We start from the raw sequence: 21,966 nt of genomic DNA on the forward strand, positions 1-21,966 counted from the left end.
GCTCCTCCTGCTCTATGGATGCTCCTCCGTACGGGGGCACGGACGGGTCGGGCCACCTCCATCCGGCGAGTTAACGTGTGCGGAAGTTTGAGCATCAGGACGAGTTCGGGTAGGACGCGCCAGGAGGATGCTGAGCCGCTCCCCGAGCGCCGGGGCCGCTCCGATGCTCGGAGCCCTGAGCAGACGGGCAGATAAGCACCGTGGCCGATTGTTACTAAGAATACAACGATCCACACGCGAACAGCCGCTTGATGGGATTACCAGTAACCACAGACGGCAGCGAGGATCACGGCTCCGCTTCCTTCCTCCCGCCCCGCGGATTTAATCCGCCTTCCTTTTGTTTTTAGCCGCTCCGTACAAATATTCTGCTCTGCCTTTACCCCGAATAGTTGAGGACTTCAGAGCGCTTTGTGGAGCGGGGGCTCATCCCCCCGAGGGGCACGAAGTCCTCGCTGCAGCTCCTGCCTCCGGGCATCCCTCGCTGCTCCTTGCTGTGCTCTTGTAACCGAGACACTCTCAGCTCTGATGGCGGTGACAACTTTGTGCCATCCATCACTGAGCTCCCGAGTCGGGAAACAAATGTGCCAAGGGTATCACTTGGGTATCATGGGTCATCCTGTGTACCTCCTGCGGCTCATGGGGCAGGCGGAGTGATGCTCAGGGTGCCACCTGGTTGCCATGGTTACCACGTGCAGCTGCCAGGTATCACCCGGTTGCCATGACTACCGTCCCGCCCTCCGGGTATCACCTACAGCTCCTGGAGCAAGCGGGGCGACGCTCTGAGGTTTGCCATCGATACTCCTTGCTGGGAACATCCTGCCCGAGCGTTGCCGGCTCCCACCAAGGTGTGAGCGCTCGCTGAGCATCGCACGGAGCCCGGCTGGGCACAGAGCTTGCCCTCCGAGAGCCCGTCCTGCCCGCAGCGGTGTCCCCCCCATCCCTGGGGCAGGCTCGGGGCTGGGCGGGGAGGGGAAGGGGCCGGGGCTGTGGGCAGGGCCGAGGGAGATGACGCCGGGTGAAGGCTGCTGAGAGCCTGCCCAGCCCCGCCGCAGGCCGAGCGGGTGGCCGCGCACTCGGGCTCCGGCAGCATGGACGTGGCCGTGGACCTGTACCTGGCCGTCCCACTGCTCTTCACCGTCCTGGCCATCGTCCTCGCCTCCATTTTTGTGAAGCTGCGGAGCAGCGAGGGGCAGCGGGCGGCGGAGCAGCAGCCGGAGCCGGGCAAAGCGGAGCCGGGCAAAGCGGAGCCGGGCAAAGCGGAGCCGGGCAAAGCGGAGCCGCGCTCGGCCGCCGAGGGCGAAGCGGAGCCGCGGGGAGCGGCGGAGGGGCCGAGGGGCGAGGGGAGCCGGGTGCCCGTGGAGGAGATCGGGGCGGGCGGCGAGGAGAAGGAGAAAGAGGAGGAGAAGGAAGAAAAGGAGAAGGAGGCGGCGGTGGCCGAGCAGAGATCCGCGGCCGAGCAGAGCCCCGAGAGCATCCCCCGGCCGCCGCCCGCCGCCGAACACCGGGAGCAGCAGCAGCAGCAGGAGGAGGTGGAGGAGGAGGAGGAAGATAGCAAGGTAAGCAGAGGGGAGGCTTGAGAGAAGGTGAATGGCGCGCTGGGGGAGGGTGGGGGCTGTACATCCTTTTCCCAGGAGCTGCTCCAGGAGCTGGGGTGTGTGTGTTCTTTCTGTCCCCCCTCTTTTTGTGGGTTGCAGCAAACTGTCGCTCTGCAGCGTGAGGATGCACAGAGCGCTGTCACTGCAGCCCCAGGGAGCTCTACCCCAACCCCCCTGGCATCCTGCTGGCCTCACACCCCGAGCTCTGACCCCTGCTTGAACTTGTTGGGGGGGGGGGGGGATATGGGGGCAATGCTGCCCGGTAAATCCTCCTCCAGCTCCAGATCTTGTTTAAAAATAAAAGGGTGACCCAGCGGCCGTGGAAGGAGCTTGCCCTGCTGGCTTCCAGCAGCTCCGTGATGCTCTGTGCCCCGGGGACCCCCGAGGGACCCAAACACACTGCGTTCCCCCTGGGGCCACCCCTTGTCCCAGTGGGGGATGTGGGCAACAGGGCGGCTCGGGAACCCGGGAAGGATGCACAGCTCTGGGGCCTGCTGGCTATTATTAGCAGCATTGGTAATCCTCAGTGACTGCGTCCGGGCTGCTGGGCAGCGTGCAGGCAGGCAGACAGCCCTTGTCTTGGAAGGCATTGCTACTGACTCACTGGAGTGCTGTGGGCGAGTCCCAGTGGGATGGTGCCCCTGTGTCCCGTGGTGATGCCCAGGGCTGTGTCTGCCTCTATGCTCTGGGACCTCGCCCACCTCCCATTTCCTTCCCTGAGTCCCAGCACCATCCCTTGGCCACAGGGATGGCTCTCAAGCAGAGATCCCCATTGTCATAACATCCCAAAAGCACTGGCAGCATCTGTCCATCCCTGGGGTGATTTATGGGATGTATCAGTGCTCTGAGTGCTGCTGGGGAGCCCCAGGGCTGCCACTCAGTGACCAAATCCCAGCTGGGATTGCTCCGCAGCACCCAGGAGGTGCAGTTCCTCTGCTGTCTCATTAACACGAGTTGGGAATGTTTCTCCTCCCTCCTGGCTGCTCTTCAGTCCCAATGTCCCTGAGCAGACACCACTGCAACCCACACCTCCTTCAGGAATGTGGCACTGCAGTTGTGTCTGCCCTATGGTGATGGATGCACAGGGATGATCCTGTCCCCTTTGGGTGCCCCAGCTCGGGGTGCTCACACCTCGAGGGCACTGAGCTCGGTGCAGACCGTGGCTCTCACAGCAGGGCACGGACGGGGAAGGGCTGACAGTTGGATTCAATGATTCCATGGCACAGGACAAGGTTTTGTTTTGCTGGCTCTGGCCCCAAGCAGGTGTTACAGGTGCGGATGGGAAGGAGTTCTGTCAGAGCAGTGAGAGCTGCACAGGCTGGAAAGGAGCCCTGCCCTGCTCGTATCTGAGGGCTGCGGTCCTCAGTGTGACTCAGCAGAGGCTCAGTGCAGCACTGTGGCTGCTGTAGGCTCGGGGCATCACACAGCAGAGGGCCGTGCTCAGCACTCCAAGGCCTTTCTCCCTTTTCCTGCTGCCTGCTCAGCATGTGCTGCTTCAGGTTCTCCGCAGCCATTAAGTGCTGAAGCAAGTGCTGATGGATGAAGCAGTGTGGGTGTGCTCAGTGCATCACCCTGCTGCCTTCGTGCTCCGTTCCCTGCCTCTGTCCCACGAGGTGCCTCTGTACCACGAGGTGGGCTAGGTGATGCTCTGTGTGCTGGGGCAGGGCTGAAAGAGGGGGGAATGAAGCAGGGGAAAGGAGTCCTCATTCCCATCAGGCTCTGATCGTGGTTCCTCTTGTGTCTGCTGGCTCCCATCGCTGTCATTGCTCATCCCAAACTCGTTATGTGAGGGATGCTGCTGCCCTAATGAGAAGCTGCTGGGTGGGGGCTGTGGCTGCTTGGTGTGGGTCCTGCCAGAAAGGAGCAGAAATCCCCAGATCTCCCATTAGTGCTTCTACCCTACCCAAGGGCTGCTGCTTTGCCAAGCTGTGCCCAACATCTTCCTTCTTTCCCCCCTTTTTAAAGCCTTCTTCCTTCCCCTTTCCCTCCTGGCTTCTCTTTTTCTGTCTGTCTCCGTGCTGCCTTCCTCTTGCAAACTCTTGCATCAGGCTTGGATCAGAAGGCGCAGCCATAAATGGCAATGTGGGGCTGGCAGTTTCTTCCAGGGCGATTTTCTCCCCCCTCTTTCCCGGGACTTTCCCATTTCCCTGCAGTTGGAATGGGTCAGGGTTAGGGGTTCTGCTTGTCCCCATCCCCCCCACGGGATGGGGGAAGGGGAGGGGGCCCAGCAGCCCCTCCTTGTGTCCCTTTAGAGGAGAGAAACCCACTGTGGGGATGGAGGAACCGGCTCTGGTTGGCCATAAATGAGCTGGAAGCAAGGTGATGGGAGCCCAGCCTATATTGCCCAGTGACAGAGAGGAGGCGCTGCCATTTGGGAGCTGCTTTAGGGCTGCGAGGGGACTCATAGTGTGGGAAAGCCACGAGTGGGGCTTTTGGGCAGCACTCTGTTGCTGCTCAGTGTCCCAACCCCTCCCCCCGAGGGTCCCATCCTTGCTGCTGCTTTTGTCTGCAGCCCGAGTCACACTCACACGTGGGCGTTTGCTCACTGGCCATGGAAGCTAAAGGGCAAAGCACATTTCTGATGAGCTAACAAATGCTTAAGCTCTACAGCCAAGGTCTGCCAAAAGCCAAGGCAGCTGTACTGCCACATTGTTATTTAAGGTAATGACTTGGGGGATTTTAACCCTATGCTGGTGGAGATGGGTTTGGGGGGTGGGGAGGAGCTGTGATTTGATGGCACTGCTCACGGGAGCCCCACTCCTGGCAGCAGAGGTGAATGTCCCACTCAGGTATTGATTGTGCCACGCAGTGTGTCAGCTCTGCAGAAGCTGCTCTCCCCTCCTGGCAGCCTGACTGCTGCATCAGCATCTCCATGGCTGCTGCTGTGCCTTCCCCTGCTCTGCAGCACTATGGTTCAGCATCACTCCATCCTCATGCAGCGGTGGCATTGCTGATTTGGCAGTGGCTGTGGAGCAGAGGCTGCCAGCAGTGCTGTCTGGGGGCTTGGGGAGCATTTCTAGGCTCCATCTGTGTGCTCGAGGTGCAGATGTGCTCCTCAGACCTGCACCCATGGCCAGGAGCAGTGCCTGGCTCATCCCTGTATGCACCCCATGGGCTGCCCGTGGGAGCTGCTCCCAACCAGACAGACAGAAGGACAGGGCTGTGGAAGTCAGGGCTGCAGCATGGGGGGAAGGGAGCTGCTGGCATCTGCCTCTGAGCAGAAAAATGCTGTGCTGTAGTGAGCTAGCAGCTGCCACGAGGCGGGCTCCCCAGCGTGACCAAGGCCGACTTCCAGCTTGGCAGCCCAGGGTGCTCCCCCTCTGCTCCCACCAAATGTTTCTTCCAGTGCATTGGAGCAGGAATGTTCTCTTTGCTGGAGCACCCTCAGGGCCAGGGCTGAGCACCCCCACTCAATGCTGCTCCAGTGGGTGCTGCCCTGGGGTCCCCCACGTGTTGGCAGTGAGCGCCCATGTTTGGAAGCGTGGCCCAAAATAGTGGTGGCCATTGAGGTGTCATCCACGTGTCCTTGTGGGGAGCTGGGTGGTGAGGAGAAGCCAAGGGGCTGTGAATAATGCCATTCCTCACTGATGACAAACCACGCCGGGTCTGAGCCAGTACCACACTCAGCAGTGGACACAGAGCTGTGGGCTGCAAACCCCTGCACGGCCCATCCTGGTTTCCCTCGTGTCTGCATCACACAGGGAGGAAGGCACTGCGTGGGCACTGCCTGTGTCCCAGCCTTATCTCCAGGGCTGGAGCCGTTCCTTCCCTCCCCACTCTCCATCTGTGTGCACCGTGGCTGCAAGGAATCCGGCCTTGATAAAGCTCTCTGCAGCTCGTGGGAGGCAACCCAAAAACTTCCAAACTTGGTTTGTGTTAAAGCTCTGTGCTGTTCGGTCCCTCGCTGTGCACCCCGAGCACAGATGGCTCCTTGCTGGGGTCAGCTTTGCTTGTCCATACATGAGTGGGATGGATGCTCCTCTCGCTGGGCCCCTCCACATCCTACACCCAGCTCCAAACCTCCATCCCTGCTCCTGAGGCTATTTTTGGTGCTTGAGGGCCCAAGGGAGGAAATGATTTAAGTGGAAGCCCCGTGGGCAGAGTGCTGCTGAGCACTGAGAAGGAAGCAGACTAACAGATACTGCTCATTAGCAAGCATCCCTTTCCCCTCTTCTCAGAATGGGGCAGGGAAGCAGTACCCAAACTCAAGGGCTCTCATAGGTGATGTAGCACAGCACCTTCTGCTCATGGCTGCTCTGTCTTTTCCCTCTGCAGGAGGATGATCCGGACTCAGACAGTGAGAAGCTGGTGGTGAAAGAGACAGAGGATGAGGATGGTGAGTACCAGGAAGGCAGAGACCGGTGGGAATGGCCTGAAAAGCAGAGCCCCAAGTGCATGGGGATGGTTCCTTTCCTCTGGGCAGTGCAGGGGAGAAGGGCTCGAAATCCCAAAACAAAGGGAAATGTGGGGAGAAGCAGCTGCTGGGGATCCACACGCAATGGAAGAGCTCCTGTCCTTGGGCTGTCACTATTTCTAAACACCTGGGAGCAGACGAGCAGCATTTCACCCTGCTTTCCCTGAACCCCTGAGCTGTTTGCCATGGAGCAGCATCCCAAAAGCTCCTTCCTCCCTTGCAGGCACATCTCTGGGGTTTTAAGGCAGAGCCACATTTAATTGATTACTCAATTAGTTGATTGGAAAATGATGAATTGCCTCATTGGGGTGACTGTGCTTGGAGAAAACAAAGCAGCAGTGTGTTGGTGGGGCTGTGCCCACTGCTGCCACATCCCCACTGCCCTGGTGCTCCCCCTGCCCTGCCCCACTTTTCCCCCACCCTGGGTAAGGCACAGCGTGGCAATCCCCAGGCTCAGGAGGATTACCCTAATGCCACAGGGAATCAATTTTTAATCCCACGAGGTGGGAGAAGTGCCTTCCCTCTGTAGGGGACGGGGCTCCACAAAGACATGTATGTGTTCCACCCCGCTGGGCTCCCACGCAGCATCCGTGGTGTTACTGGGACTGGTAGATCTGGTTGAAGGAAGGATGGACATGTGCTGCCCAATGGATGCTCAGTGATGATGCTCTGCCAGGACTTGCCCTTTTAGCTTCATGGCTGTTCTGGGGCAGCTCAGATGGAGATGGCCACGGCTCATGGCTAGCTCAGCATCCCCATGAGCCCCACAGTGCATGAGAGCAGCCCAGCCCCACTTTGGGATATAGGAGGCAGGAGGTGGCTGCTGAGCTCACAGGGCTCTCACCCTGCTCAGACACTGCCAGCACTGCAATGCAATGCAATACAACACGAGAGAGGAGAGATGAAAGACAAATATTTTTCTTTAATATGCTCCCAGTCGTGCTCCTGGTAAGTAGGTCACATCTTGGCTCTGCAGCCGGCCACGTGAAGGCCCTGCCTCCCTGCTCCGTGCTTCCTGAAGTTTGTTTTCAGTCTGCAAAGAAAGTTCCTGAGCTCAGAAAACATCCAGCGGTTTCCAAAGCCACAGCACGTGGCAGTGAGATAGGTGGCTGCCTCTCCTCCCTGCGGCTTGCTCCTTTCTGGCAGGGCAGCAATTGAACGGCCCATTTGGGACAGGCAAAACCTCAATTTGGCACAGAACTGAGTGGGGCGAAATGATTGTTATTGTCCTTGAAATCAGGCGAGCTGTACAAAGGTAATAAAACAGCTCCTGGGCTGCAACAGGGCACGGAACAGGATGTTACACCCTCTTTCTGTTCTTTCCCTCCCAATATCTCCCATAGCAGCAGCAGCTCCTTTTCTTTCTGTACACTTTTATGACTGCTTTCACGGGGTCTCGTTGGATTTGTGGCTCTGTGGGTAACAGGCGATGTCCCAGGGATGTGCAGGCAGTCAGCAGCACCTTCTGCTTGCTGGACTCCTCAGAAGGAGCCCCGGGGCTCCGTGGCTCTGAGGACAGCAGATGGTTCTGTGGGTACAGCTGTGCTGACTCAAGGCCGCCCCATCCCGCAGTCCTTGAGAGATAAAGGTTTGTGGATCAGCAGCTGCAGATAACGGAGGCAGAGCTGTGAGTCCCCCAGGGCTGCCCTTTGCATCGTGCCCTGCTCCTGTTGTTCTGTCTCCAGGAAGATAAGGAAGGGGAGAGGTTTTTAAAAGCAAACAGCACTCGAATGAAATCCGATTGGAAAAGGATCGGCTTTGCCTCGGGGTCTGTGAGCTCTGGCACTAATTAACCCAAGGCTGAGATGGGGAGGTCTGCAAAGGGCCCCTGGGGAGGAGGGAGGAGAGAGGGATACCCTCTGTGGGTTTCCTGGAGGCTCTGGAGCTGATGGTGGAAATCTCATGGGGTGACCACATATGGGAGCAGGGGTGGGCAGGCAGCTCGAGCCCGTGGGTGCTGGATGTCCCTCTCGGGTGCTCTCTGTCTCACACCACCTCCTGCTCTCCTTTGTCCTGCCCTCTCCCACCCTCCAGCTGCAGATGAGACGTTCTCTTTTAAATACAGTCCTGGAAAGCTGAGGGGAAACCAGTACAAGTCAATGATGACCAAAGAAGAACTCGAGGAAGAACAAAGGTATGTTGAGTTTCCTTTTTCCCTTCTCACCCTAGTCCATCTGGTTAGCACTCTCATGAAGCAAAACCTCGCACCGTAACAAATACAGTCACACAGATTGAGGAGACATAGGGCCACAGGTCTGTATCAGGCTCCTCTGGATGCTCAGGCCCAACGTCCCACCTGGTGCAAACTGGTGTGTATCCGTGGACCCGTGGTTTGGGTATAGCTCAATACTGGAGCAAAGGGAGTGAATGTAAAGCTTTGGAGCTCCTTATCCAGCAGCAAGCCAAGGATATGCCAGCCCCTCCCTTGTCATCCCGATGGAAAGGCTGTGGGCCCCAGTTCTCCATGCAGGCTGCCCTAAACATGTTGATCCTGCTCCATTTCCCTTCACGTTAGCCCCACTTTCACACCAAGGGATGCCTTCCTTTTCTGTCCTCAGGTCTCAGGGTTCACTGCCACGCAGCACTGCTGGGAGCAAAGCTCTGCTTGGGCTGCACGCTCCGGTCTGAGCCATGCGAGCCAGCTCTGGCTGCCTCTGGGCTGACCCCACATTGCTGGCATCAGGAAAATGTTTGCTTTCTTCCCGTTGCTATGTCTTTATCATGCCTGGAGCATGCAGCCTGCACGACGCTAGGCAGGACTGCTGGCATCACTTCTTTCACGTGGGGAGGGGACGGTGGAATGAATGGAGTGAATGTGAATGAGACCCTCGGGGCTCAATGGGAATTGGTTTTTTGGGATCCTGCTAAGCACTGGTACAAAAATCCACTGCAAAAGGCACATTTAAACCCTCTGCATCTGCAGCCCCAGCAGCCAGCTGAGCCATCACTGCATGGGGGTTCAGGCAGGAGTCCTGCAGGGCCTCAGCCTGGCTCCTTCATGGCAACAAATGCCACCGGGAGTCCTGGGGACACTGAGGGGACATCAGTCCCACTGCATCTCCAGCCAAGGATTTGTGCTCTGGACTGAAGGATGGGTATCACTGCCCGTGTCCCAGGACAGGACTGTGCCCCGAGGGCTGACAGATGGCACTGAGGTCCCTTAGAAGCTCTCAGCAGCTCCCACGCCGAGGGCCATTGGCAGCGTGTTTTCCCACTGCTCCCTTCTGCTGTCTCTCTTCCCTGTTTGTGTTACTCATTTCTTGGAGGCAGCTTTGTGAATTTTGTCACGTTTTACTTCTGTCCTGCTATGTCGCCGGGTTATTTTCTTCCCCCAGTTCTTCTCTGTGCCATCAGCAGCTTCTCATCTCCGGGTGGTGTCTGGGGACGGGCGCTGCGGGGTGAGGTGGGCAGCAGCTCAGCCCGGCCCCGTTCCTCTCCCTGGCTCCATGCACTCTGCACCCTGAGTGCTGCCGACCTGCTGTGACCCAGGTTTGCCACCTTTATGTTGCAGGATTGAGCTGACCTCTGATCTCACATCTCTGTAGCAACTACCTTAGGTCCTCGGCCACAAACATTCTTGCAAATCTGTTTGGTAAGGACGCGCCGTTTCTTAGAAGTAGTGGTACCGTTGATAACATCTGCTAATGTGTTGGTTTTTCTTTGTGCTTTTGGGTTTCTTTTTTTTTTTTTTTTTTGGGGGGGGGGGGAGGGAGGAGGGTTTATTCCTGAGCCCTCTGTCCCACCTCCCTGCCCACCTCCCTTTCCACCCCTGCCTGTAACAGATTAATGAGTCTGCTTGCCCTGCTCCATCTCACTTCCATGAGCACTCCGATGGGACCTGGAATGGGGGGTTCTTGCATCCGGGTGCTGCAACTCAGACATCCATGGACACTTCTACTTCCTGACTTGGAAAACGAGGGCACGTAGGTGGCGGTGGGGGCTCAGCCTGCTGCTGAGCCTCCAGTTGTCCCATGGACCAGCAGGTACCTGCGGGAAGCAGCTTGGAAGCAACACCCCCAGAACGTGAGGCCCCCGTTAGGACTGTGTGTTGTGGTCTCATCTGTCATCAGCCCTTCATCTGGGGACACCTGATTTTGGAAATGCCATTCCCTTTCGGGGAAGACCCATAGGAGAGGAGAGCCGTGCAGGAGGATGGGCTGTTTAAGCAGAAACCCACTTCTGCTCACTCTGTGTCACTCCAGAAGCTGCGCTCGCCTCGCCTGCTATTCACTTGAATCTTGTGGCTTCAAACTGCCGCTAAATCTGGACTCAGAGGGGAAGGAATGTGACCTTCACTGAGCGATGTGACTTCCTGCTTTTTGGTTACTTCACCCTCAAAAAATAGCAGGACTTCTCAGCAGGGGAGGACCGTAACTCGTGTTGGCAAACGCATCTGCTTGGCTGATGTGGCACTGCACACCTGGTGGGCAGGAGCACTTTGAGAACAGGAGCACGTAGCATTTGTTCCTCTGGGGGAGAAAAGCAGTCTGAGCAGGAAGGGGAAGGGAGCAGGGGAAGGACGCAGCCTTGAGTCAGGACAAGCATATTTCCCAAATCCATCTCTTCTGCACCTGAGGCTTCTGGCCGTCCGTTGCCAAGTGCAGCTGCTGTGGTGCAAAACGTGGGGCCGTGGGACTGGAGCAGCCTGCCAGTGCTGGATGGGGCACAGTGCACAAGTCGGGGTTGGTTTGTGCAGTGAGAAAGGGCTGTGATCGAGCATTGTGTCGAGTGCTGACAGCACCAAGGCTCTGCTTTTAGTAAAAAAGAAGATAACCGGGAGAGTGATTTCCTTTGGTTTTTGTTTTCAGTTCTCTTTCTGCAAGATAGAGCAGGTCCCAGCAAGTCCTGGTTGGCCTCGGTGATGCTGAGTCCCTCCCACCCTTCCGTAGGTGTCCAGGCTGAAGAGAAAGCAGACCCCACACAATGATCTGTAGGAAGGTCTCTCCTCTGTCTTCTCTTGTTTCAGAGGTTTAGAGAGAGGTGGAGGTGGAAAACCAGAAGCTGTCCCCAATCTCTGAGTGCTGCATTTCCCAATTGGTCACCTTCCCTGGGCAGCGTGACGGCACCAAGATGCTCCTCATTGCTGTGTGGGCTGCAGAGCGAGGCAGAGGCTGTGTGTTTTCTGCCTGTGTACTTGGATGAGATGTTTGTGGTTTTGCATAACCTAAAGTAGTGCTGGGAGTGGAGTGGGAAGAGGAAAGTGAGACAAACAGGACAGCAAAGTCCCTGACCTTGAGGGGCCCAGCTGCAAGCACGGGAGGGCATCTCCAGAGCTGGATGGGTGCTCAGCAGCACTCCAATTCCACCAGCAACTCTCAGTCCCATAGAGCGGTGTCTGAGTGAATGGCCCCGAACTGCTCAGAGCCTGCTGCTTGCAGGTGTGCTCATGGGTGGCTCAGTGATACCACAGTCCAACCTCTATAGGACTGGGGAGAAGGTAGGGAGGGCTGCTGCTAGTAGGCATGGTTCCCACAGTCAGCTCAGCTCTTCTAGGACCAATTCTCTGTCTCTCCTGGTCAGCCATGGGTGGGCTGAGAAGATATTGCTTGAATCCAAGCTAGGCTTATGTCTAGGCTGCAAACTGGAGTTCAAGTAAGGGGAATGGGATGGCTGTAAATCTCACTCTCCATCCTTTTCTTGGTGGTCATTTAGCAGTGGAATGCTGGCTCAGCCCCAGCTGGGTCCAGAGTGCTTCTTGATTACGAGGCACTAAATAAACCCAGGCTTGGACACTGCAGTTTCAGCAAGGCGGGGTGTTCGGTCAGACCTTAGCTGCAGGGAAAGGCAGAGAGGAGAAGACCATCCCTTTCTCTGACAGACATCCCAGATCAAATGGGGATGCAGCTGTGGCTGTAGAGAGAGCTGTGCTGAAGTGCAGTTTTGATCCAGACAATGCCTGCAGCGATGACTCGAGAACATAAGGGCAGGAAGCAGCTGCTGCGTTTTAGATGATGGTCCTTGACTGATTCTGAACACGTCCACTGCTGACCCTCCAAAAATAAGTGGGTGGCCTGGGCTGGGGGAGGTCGTATTTCAGGAGAGCTCTCCATCTGCATCTGTCCCTGTCCACCTCCTGCATTGCCATCACATAGCCCTGGCTTGCTTGCTTGCTGTCCTTTCCTGTCCAGCATGGTGCTTCATTTGGATGGGGGAAGCTGGTAAGTTTGCGCTTTCTTTGGATTTCAATTATTTGTTTGCTCTTCAACTTCTGCAGCACGATGGTTGTCATGGGCTGAGGGAGGAGGATTAGCAGCAGGGGGATACAAACAATGTGAGGCTCTATTTAGATCAGGCTGGCCACTGCTTCACTGCAGCCACCAGCTCCGGGGATGGCACTGGCTGTGAGGAAGGCTGCCTTCAACCCCAGAGCAGCACCTGCCCCCAGCAGGAAAGGGGCACATGGGCATGGGCTCCCCTGGCTGTGATTCTTCCCCATAGGGAAAATGTCTACAAGAAGTCAGTGGAGCTGAGCTCAGGCCCTATTTATAGAGCATCTGCTTGAGTCATGAGTCCCATGGAGCAGCTCAGGATGCCTCCCTTGGAATCACAGGGAAAAGAGAGGCCAGCAGGGCCCTTCCTCTCCCATCCCAGGGGGGAACCTTTCACAAGCTCCCCCACAGCCTCTGCAGGCTGTGAATCCCCAGCCCTGCTGTAGATGATGCTTCAGACTCTGCTTTGAGCTCCTGGGTTTTTCCTTTTGGCTGAGGTCTCCAATTGTCCCAGCTTGTGGCTGCTTTTTGTCTCCCTCACCCAGCGCTCACAGCTTGGCTCCATTTGCTTCTGCTTAACCCCACATGGCATGGGCAGCTTGCTGTTCTCTCTGCTGGCATTCTGGGAGCCTGGGCTGCCTCTCCTGTGGCACCACGGGCTGCGGGAAGCCAGGCATGGAAGCATAGGTTGGCCTATCTGTTGCTTTCTCCACTTCTGTGACATGGACTCAGGAGGTTCAGGAGCTTTGCAAAGGGATGAGCACAGAGCTGGAGGAGGGGAGCTGAGCTGGCAGAGCCCAGCTCACCTTCCTGGCTGTGCTGTGGCCTTTTTGGCTGTCACTGCTGTGGCTAGGAAGCGTAGGAGGTTTCTGCCTCGAAATGGCACTGAGCAAGGGCAGCTCAGCCTCACTGGCCTTGTCCTTGAGCTGCAGGGACTGCACTCCTAATCCCGCGGACTGTGGCAGCCTCAGCTGCTTTCTTGGTGTGCTGAGGAGCAATAGCATCCCCGAGGTCCTGCGTACCTTCTGCCTGTTGGGTCCCACTGGAGGAATTTCAGACCTGCGTTGATAAAATCTCCCCTTGGTACCTTTCACTCTCAGTCTTCCCCTTCCAAAGCACTGTCTCTCCATGTTCTGCTGTTGAGTCCTCTCTCCGTGCTTTATCCACTGACTGAAGCAACTGGCCCACAGTTTTGGGACCAAAGGGAAAGTTTAGATTTAGTATGTCCTTCCTCATGCTGTTCCCACAGTACTGTGATCCTGGGCGTGATGGTCACTGGCAGAAGTAGCTGCCCCGTGGGTAGAGACATGGGAAGTGGTGGTGATGAGACTGTAGCAAGATGGGAGGGTAATGCCTGGGGGGAGCTTGGTTTCCCACTGCCAGGCCCACTGCCCATGGCCCTTCCTCACTGCTCTCGATACTCAAAGATGAATAGTAGCTGTGGAGCAAGAAGAGCCTGAAGCCAGAAGGTATGTGCCCTCCTTGCCAGCACTTCAGACCAGAGGACTGATGTTTCTGAGAAGCTGAGTGCCTGCTTTACCTGCTAGGGAAAGGAGCTGGCAATGCTCCATGCTTCTGAAAATCAGCTTTCCAGATGACACTCTACCTGAAAAAGCTGCAAGCAATTCCCAGATGTGTTTACAGCAAGAAGTTTTGGGATCTTCTCCTTGGAAAGCATCAGGGCTCCACTGGAAAGCTATAGTCTTGGATGAGCTGTGGGATTTCTGACCTCCTGCTGTAGATTTTGCATGCATGAGGGACATTAGCACTGGGATGTTGTCTGCTCTCTAAGACAAGGAGTCCAGTGCCCCAGTGCCAATAACACTGCTGAACTGGAGTGAGGGCAATGCTTCCGAGGCCATCAGGTTTCCATCTGTGCTGGAGATGCTGATGTCAGATTGCAGAGCAACCGCAACCAGAACAAAAAGGAAGAGACAAAAATGTCCTTCCCTTGTCCCCAGCAGCAGAGACCAGTGACCTCAGGCTTCCTGCCATGGTGCTCAACCTCATGCTCCAGTGTTCCCACCTTCAGCTCCTGAGCCATTTTCAACCAATGACCTGCCCCTGTCTAAGCTCCTTTTCCCTCTGTCTGCTCCTTGCGTATAACCACATCCAGCTGGTCAAAAGGATGCTTTATTGACTTGTCCCTTAGCTGGAGCCAGAGCAATTTGGATAATCTATATCTGAAGAAAGGATCCATACAGGCTTCCAGTAAAAGAAGACCATAACCTGGTTTGATTCATGTGCTGCTGAAGGAAAGAATGCTGGCAGGGCTGATTTCACCATCCAAACCCAATGGAAAGGATGGAAGACTCAAGGACAGGCAGTGGCTCATGGCTCAGCCTCCATCCCAAGATAATTAAATCTCACAGGGTCCATGGCAGCAATGCCAGGGCTTCTCAGTCTAGGGGACTATATGGCTCCGATGTCCCCACGACAGTCTGCCTCATGCTCTTTAATCCCTTTACCAGCTTGCTCCAGGAGCAGAAAGGGGTATCCCTATTGTGCAGAGGGGGAATTTATGGTTTTGACAGATATCCTCTATCAAATCCATGTTTTCTTTAAAATCTCACCTCTACTGTCTGCCTTTAGGTGAGTACTCCTGCAGAGGGGATACATCCGAGCCCCATCCGCTCTCCCTGATGTCCTCCATCCCTCCCCACTCCAACTGTGGCACGCTGGAGGAGACTTCTCCTGCTGGGCCCCCATGGCAATGAGCTTATGCCTTCATGTGTAAAATCTGATTATGCTTGTGTGGCTTGAGCAGGATGATCTGATCGTCAGTGCTGCGAATCCCACAGAGTGATTATCCACTGTGGAGAATTTCCTTTCTTTGTCGTCATGGGCTGGCTGCTGAGCCTCCCCAGCACTGCCCGAGGAACCCAGGACCTCATGGGGCTTCAGCCTGCATCTCTCATCCGGGATCTGGGTTGCTGAGTGTCTTTATGAGGCAGTGGACAGTCAAACATTTTACAGAGGAATAAGGAAGAAATGAGGTTGCAACTTGCCTTTATGCTGTAGCTGTCAGGAGCAGGTGACTTCTGAATGAGACTCGGGTGTTAGGGACTGAGTCCTACTGAATTCAGGGCCATCTATGTGTATCACAGCATGCCATGAGAGGAGCTGGGGCAGTCAGGGGCAGAGCAACTAAAGGGTTCAAGCTGAGAATGAGGGACCAAATTCTTTTAGCCCTGGCTCTGCTAACAACGTGCTGCAAGATCCTGGGGAGCACCTGGATCTCCCCATCCACAGACGCTTCTAATAATCAAACCCTCCTTCCCTGAGACATTCAGAGGAAGGATGCCCTGTAGGATCTGTTGGCTTTGCCTCCTTTCTTTGGTTGGACACATCAGTAGGAAGATCGACCCATTCAGACATACTGCCCGGTGAGAGCAGTACTGGATCCTGGCGCATCTGGTTGCAGCTGGCAGGAGGAATCTGGGCTAAACAGCGTGGCAGCAGCCCAAGGCAGCTCTGCATGGGACAGTGAGGCAGTAATCCCTGGAGGTACCGAAGGTTTCCAGTTAGTTGGGTTTCTTCAGCATCTCATCATAGGCCAGAAAGATTGCAATTCAGGTTTTATTGCCAGATGAGAGGATTTACACTTCTTTGTCTGGGTTTCAACTATCCTGCTGCAGTTGATGAAGCAATGTGCCTCCTTCTTTGAGGCACATGGCTTGCAAACAGTGACTTACTCTTCCCAGAGGGGGAAAGCTGACTTGCCTTCCCCTCTACACACACTGAGTTAACCCCTTGCTCATTTATGTGAATAATAATGAAACAGTCCTGAGGGGTGAAATGACTGAAATATTTCTCTTCTCTCCTTGTTTCTCTTTGCAGAACTGAAGACTATATGAAGTTGTCCCTAGCCTCCTCCTAAAGGCATCCCTTGGCATCTTTAAAGGCTTGAGAGAAATACCAAAACCAACTAAACACACCCATAAGAGAATTCATAAGCCCTCAAAACTTGGCATCCCCTCTTGGTCTGAAGTTGAGTTCTTCAAAAACTCCTGTGGTATCAAGTTTAAGGAGATCCTGTTGTGTGTCTCCATGGACTGGGGCTGGGCCCAAGGAGTGACTTGAGTTGTGTTTGGGGGGGCTGGGATGTCCTAAATGAACCTTTCTCCCTCTCCTTCAAACAGAACTCAAATCGGATATCAAATTTGCAGCAAGCCTATTAGTTGTGTCCATCACCATGTATTAGCCCTGCTGTGAATTCAGTGTTGTTCCTTTAGAGGGGTGGGTGAACCATAGCTCTTCTCCCAGACTGGCCTGGATCTTATACCAGACTACCAAATTGATTCTTCTCAGAGCCAAATCCCTCTGTGTTGCTGGGGAGTGGGATCTGGCTATGATTTTAAATGCTGTGTGACATCGCTTTATTCCAAGGGATGGAGGCACAAAGTGGGATCAAAATTAAGGGTGGGAAGATGGTAGCTAGACCGACTCAAATCTTACTTCTGTAGTTACGTTAGCAAAGAGCTGATCTTGCAGGTAGATGGAAGACTGGAGAAGTGATGAAGGTTGATAGCTTAGCTGTTGAGTTTGTGGTGAAGGCTTAGGAGACCACACTTCGGCCGCTGTTGTTATCTGGATTCACACTTCCATGCTCTGTTCCCCAGAGGTGAGACCTGAGGAGGTAGCCATGGCATTGTGGGTTCCCCCAGCTCAGGATGAGACTATGGGGGTCCTGGAAGAGACACCCTTCCCATTTCTCTGCCCGCATGCTGTCCCGTTGCCCTCCTCTCTTGCTAGCCCAGTGGCTTGTCCACAGGAGCCACTGTCAGAGCTCTGTCAGGGGATGAATTTGGCCAGGTGCACATATCTGCTCCAGGCACAGCAGGCTGCAAACCAAAGTCAGCTGCTTTAGGAGAGTGAGAAGAAAGCCCACGTCCTCTAGCAATGTTGCAGAAACACCAGGCTGGCTGGGAACTTGTCCTTCAAAGTTTCTCTCTCGCTGCAGGACAACAGCCTCTTGGCTAAGGCTGCAAACATATCAGAAAACCAACAGGCTGCTTTTTCTTTTTTCTTTTTTTTTTTTTCCTTTCCAATTCCTATGCAGACAATACTTGAAACCTTGTACACAGTTGTCCTTTCCAGCGCCTGGGGTTGGCAAATTCTTAATAAAAGGGCTCATTCAAAGAACAGCAGGAGGCTTCAGCTTTGGAAGAGGCTGGGCTGCCCCTTCCCTGCCAACAACTGCAAGCGTGTTCAGTGGTTTGCATACGAATTTAGGCACACCCTCTGCTTCAACACCCCACTTGTACAGCTGCTGTCTCCCTTCGGTGCTGGCTAGCTGACTCTGTGTCCCAAACACCCAACTATGCAAAGAATGCCTTATATACATTGTGTTTGTTACATGGCAATACGTACATCCAGCAAAGTCTATAGCTGAGTCCAGATTTTTTGCTAGTGGCAGCGAGTCAAACTATTTCTTCAACTCAAATGGCTGTCTGGGTATTTTTTACTTTTGTTTGTTTGTTTTGTATCTGATGGTGGCTCTTATACAAAGGACTGTAATTCTAGTGGCTTGAATCTGTAAAAATTGCCTTTGTTTGGTCCAATAAACCTTTGAATAGTTTATGTGGTTTGTGCTTGTTCTCCCTGTCTCCAGCAGCTTGTAACTGCTTCCTCAAGAGATCTGTGTTGAAAATGTGGATTTTAGGTTAGAGGTACGCTCTGTTTCCTCGTGCCTTTTGCCCTACAAGTGACTCCACTCTCAGTAAGAATAGAGTCAGGCCAGTGGTGTAAGCCTGGAGTTTTCCCTTGTTTCTGCTGGAGCAGCTCGGTGTTGCAGTAGGATCCTGACCTTGTTTGGCTGCGGAGCAATTAGCAATTAGTTCCCCAATGCAGAGCTTTGCCCAGGATTTCGGCTGCTGTCAACACAGATGCCCAGCAGCTTCTGAAGCTTAGATCTGCTTTAACATACCTGTGACTAACTGCTCCAAAACTCCAGTTAATTGTGAAAGTTTTGGACTGAAGTGCCTAAAGGAGCCTAAGGGAGTTAAGTATGCAAATTCAATTCCCTATCAAGAAGAATTAGGCTGCTTTGAAAAATCCTTAATCTATTTTGTCAGCAATAAGTAAAATCCTCTTTGACTTCTCGAATCCAAGCAGCTTTGAGGACAGCACTTATGGGAAGAGATAATGATTTTGCTTGTGAATGGAACAGTTTTGATCTGAAATCATCAAGAAAATACAACCTGGAGCACTGCAAAGTTGTTTTACAAGGTTGCCCTTGATAGCAGAAGCTCCTTTTTGAAATCAGTTCCATGTTTTTGATGCCTTACTCTTCTTTCCCAGGCTCTTTTCTCTCCTTGTCTTTGTTTTGCTCTCCCTTTGTTGTAGATTTTGAAGTGTAGAGCAGTAACAGCTCTTCTTTATTTCTGCTTTCAAATGTACGGTCGTGAAATTTGAAGTGAAGGGGGTGGACAAAATGCATTGATGCTGTGTTTTAAAAGTAAGTGGGTACTGCCTGTTATCTCAGTTTTGGAGACAAGAATACAAGGAAATGGAGCTTTAAGGAGCTGCAGGTTTCAATAATGTTGATGTCTGTGAGATAACAAGTGAGGGACGCAAACCTGTGTGGAGTATTTGCAGCTGACATGTATTTCTGACACGTGAGGCAAAGACGTGCATTGGATTTTCTCCACATCAGTCTGGAAATGTGCCCTCTGGTAACCAGTGGTGCTCTAAAATAAAATATTGATCAGTAGTGACTGTGCTTTGCCTCCTCTGGTCTGGAAAGGGCAGTCAGAAGTGTTTCATGCGGGCACAGAAATGTGCAGAAGGGACAGACAAATCCAGGTGCTCGACAGCCTGTGGCTAGAGCTTTTGTAACCGAAAGATCCCAACATCAGGATATGTTTGGCCTCAAGATAATTGCATTTTAATTGTAATAGGAAGTAATTGGCAAATGAACTTCCTTTTGCCAGGATGTGCTTTCTTCCTGCTCTCCCTGCAGCAGTGGTGCTGGGAACACAGCTGGCTGCTCCTGCTAGCCCAGAGGGGAAAACACAGAGCCTGTTAGGAACTGGGGATGTGAAGGCTCCTCGGCTCATTCCTGACTGTCTCCTTCCATTGATTCTTGGCGTGCTTACTTCTAACTGTTGATGCTGTGCTCTCTTCTTTCAAGCAAAGGTTGTGTCCTGGTTTTGCCTGTCAATAGGTATTTGTGCTGCTCCTATTATGGAAACAGCTAATAGCTTGTTCACACAGGACTTGCAGGAAGACTACCCCAGGTTAACCAACAGCCTGCATTTAAATGGATTAATTACAGAGTATTAAAGCCCTACGCAGAGAGCAGGCTGTGGTGGGGACAAAGGACACTTGACAGGGTGACCGTAGAAATAAAAGCAAGAATCCATATTTCCAGCTGAGGGGAAATCTTGTGATGCTAAAAATGCAAGAGGAGCAGCAAATTGGATTGCAGCAAATCCGCACCCTGAGTTTCCATTGCTGAATTCTTCCACAGACCTGCAGGGGCAAAAGTAACAGAAACTGCTCCTTTGTTACAACCTAAAATGACACAAACTCTTTGTTCTTTTCATCTCACACAGGAGCTTTAGCTATGAGGTGTACTAGGCAGTGCTGCAGTCTGATCCCTATCAGTCCAGTAGTGGGAATGCACCAGCCCACAGCCAAGGTGCATATTCCTTTTGACCTAAAACTGTAGACAGTTGCATCAGTTCATTATGCATTTGAGAATACGTGATATTCTTGTGCAGCCCATCCTCCTTTATCTCTAAGCAATGAGCAGTAAATGTGCGAACAATATAAGCTCTCCTATAAAGATTCCTCAAACAAAGCATTGTGACAGATACCAATCTTTGTGCTGCAGGACAAATAACAATGGTTCGCTGTTTCAGGTAAGGCAAAAATCAGGGTATGATCTTTTATGGGGAGCAGGAAGTTAATCATCAACTGTGGAACTTTGTAGGGCTGGAAATCTTAGCTAGATGGTCTGCTGGTCAGATGCTGCTCATGGAGGAATCACCTCATTGCTGGACAAACAATGTTCATCTCACTTTTTGACACTGGCAGACAAACTCTTGAACCAAAGCAGATTTCAATCTGTGATCTCATCTTCCAGTGGCTGATTAAAGCCATGTCCACAATGGAAGACTGTCTAGACTTGAGTTTTACAGTAGGATGTGCATTTAAAACTTAATAGCTATTCCTGAATTACTCTGCATCTGCATACTCTCATTACAGAATGAAAGGATGCTGTGCTGATGAAGCTTAAATCATTTTTGCTATAGAGTCCACAGAACTGAGGGCACAGTGATCCTATGGATTTCCACATGTAGAGTTATCCTGTGAGCATAGATAAGCCCTAAGATCCTCCTCCAAAGCTTGTGCTAAAGCAGACAGTTTTATCTCCATATCTAAAGAAATGCAGAGAGGCATGCAAGATAATTAGATAGCAGGGAGGGTGGAGGATGGAGAAGCAGAGGCTATCCTTTTTCTCATCTTGCATGGGCAGATTTCCTGCAGTCAACAGTGCTTGTAAAATGACCCACGTTAGGCTTCATGTTTCATTTGGTGTGCTTGCTCAGAGTGCCTGCTGGGGACTGGCTATTCCTACTTCTCCTTTTCTTGTTGACAGGGTTCAGAGAGAGCAGCTGGCTGCCATCTTCAGGCTCATGAAGGAAAAGAGTGACACATTTGGAGAGATGTCTGAAGGAGACATGAAGGAGCAGCTTAAATTGTATGACATATAAGCTTACATCTAGTGAAGGCCGTGCCCAAAAGTCATCTTGGCCCTTGTTACACAGGACACTGAAGATTGTAGTGCTATAAATGTGTTTCAGGAGTTATTTTGCATTTCCAGGTTGTTTTGTGATATGTATTTCTTAAGACTTGCAATTTTTCACCCTTCTAATCATTTTTTTTTTCTTGAAGAACTATAATGGTATTTTCAGCTCATATAGAAATTTTATCTCTTTCTGGCTGAGCTACGTGTCTCAGTCATATAAACTACTTAAACTTGTAATTCCTTCCTGGCTGTGCTCTAGGAATGAACTTTCAAACCTAGTAATGCATTGGTTTGATAGATGAAGGAAGCCTAAGATGTTAGAACAGCAGATTTAAAATGGATGAAAAGAATAGAATCATAGAATTATTCAGGTTGAAAGGGACATGGGTTGGAAGGGACATAAGGAGGTCTGTATTTCAACCTCCTGCTCAAAGCAGCATCAGCTGTGAGATTAGGCCAGGTTACTCAGGGCTTTATCCTGTTTGGTCTTGAAAACCTCCACAGATGAAGACTGCACAACCTCTTGGCAGAGAGGCTTCCAATCTGACAGTTAAAAAACAAATAGCCAAAGCCAAAGCTTTAGTGCTGAGATTAGGTGTGAGCTGCCATTCTCATCTCCTTGAAAGGAATACTTGATCCTCCTTCACACTGGCTTTCTGAAACAAGTCCAAGACGGTTCCAGCTGAGCTCAGCTTCATGCCTGCAAAAACAGCAGCTAACAGAAGTCTGGGAGCAGAGACATCTCTTCGTCTCTTGACACTGGTAAAAGCAGTGCAGAAAGGTGGCTGGCATTTTTACAAGGTTAATTGTGTTCAACTCAGATCCTGTTCTTGTAATGCAAAAATGATGTGAGAATATATGTACTTAGGAAATCTCTGTGAAGCTATCAAGTGTTTTGAGTAGTTTTGACCAAACCTTGGCAGTTTAGACCAAGTAAATCAGTGAGCATTCCTAATTTAAACTGAATGTCTTCTTGTGTACCTCTCATGA

At 52.7% G+C, this 21,966-nt stretch overlaps 1 protein-coding gene across 3 annotated transcripts; it reads left to right on the top strand.

Moving 5' to 3' along the window:
- The first annotated feature begins 983 nt into the window (after positions 1-983).
- Positions 984-21,029, top strand: MXRA7 (matrix remodeling associated 7). Of its 3 annotated transcripts, XM_065735149.1 has the most exons (5): positions 985-1,556; positions 5,871-5,931; positions 8,044-8,143; positions 9,521-9,601; positions 16,059-16,994. In XM_065735149.1, exons 1-4 carry the CDS (start codon positions 1,089-1,091, stop codon positions 9,552-9,554), a joined length of 663 nt encoding a protein of 220 aa, XP_065591221.1. In that variant the 5' UTR covers positions 985-1,088; the 3' UTR covers positions 9,555-9,601; positions 16,059-16,994. The 3 variants fall into 3 exon arrangements, with proteins under 3 accessions (XP_065591219.1, XP_065591221.1, XP_065591220.1); XM_065735147.1 differs by lacking the exons at positions 9,521-9,601; positions 16,059-16,994 and adding an exon at positions 20,827-21,029 and having other exon boundaries at positions 984-1,556; XM_065735148.1 differs by lacking the exon at positions 9,521-9,601 and having other exon boundaries at positions 988-1,556.
- The last annotated feature ends 937 nt before the right edge of the window (positions 21,030-21,966 follow it).

The sequence above is a fragment of the Cyrtonyx montezumae genome, unplaced genomic scaffold (assembly GCF_038088225.1).
Source record: "Cyrtonyx montezumae isolate F1298 unplaced genomic scaffold, pur_monq_1.0 scaffold_19, whole genome shotgun sequence".
NCBI classification, from domain to species: domain Eukaryota; kingdom Metazoa; phylum Chordata; class Aves; order Galliformes; family Odontophoridae; genus Cyrtonyx; species Cyrtonyx montezumae.

Bases quoted from the DNA above. Each gene is read 5' to 3' on its own strand.
- MXRA7 (XM_065735147.1), top strand. From the start codon at position 1,089: ATGGACGTGGCCGTGGACCTGTACCTGGCCGTCCCACTGCTCTTCACC. The intron at 5,932-8,043 runs GTGAGTACCAGG...CCCACCCTCCAG, and splicing joins AGAGACAGAGGATGAGGATG to CTGCAGATGAGACGTTCTCT. The intron at 8,144-20,826 runs GTATGTTGAGTT...TCTTGTTGACAG, and splicing joins GAACTCGAGGAAGAACAAAG to GGTTCAGAGAGAGCAGCTGG.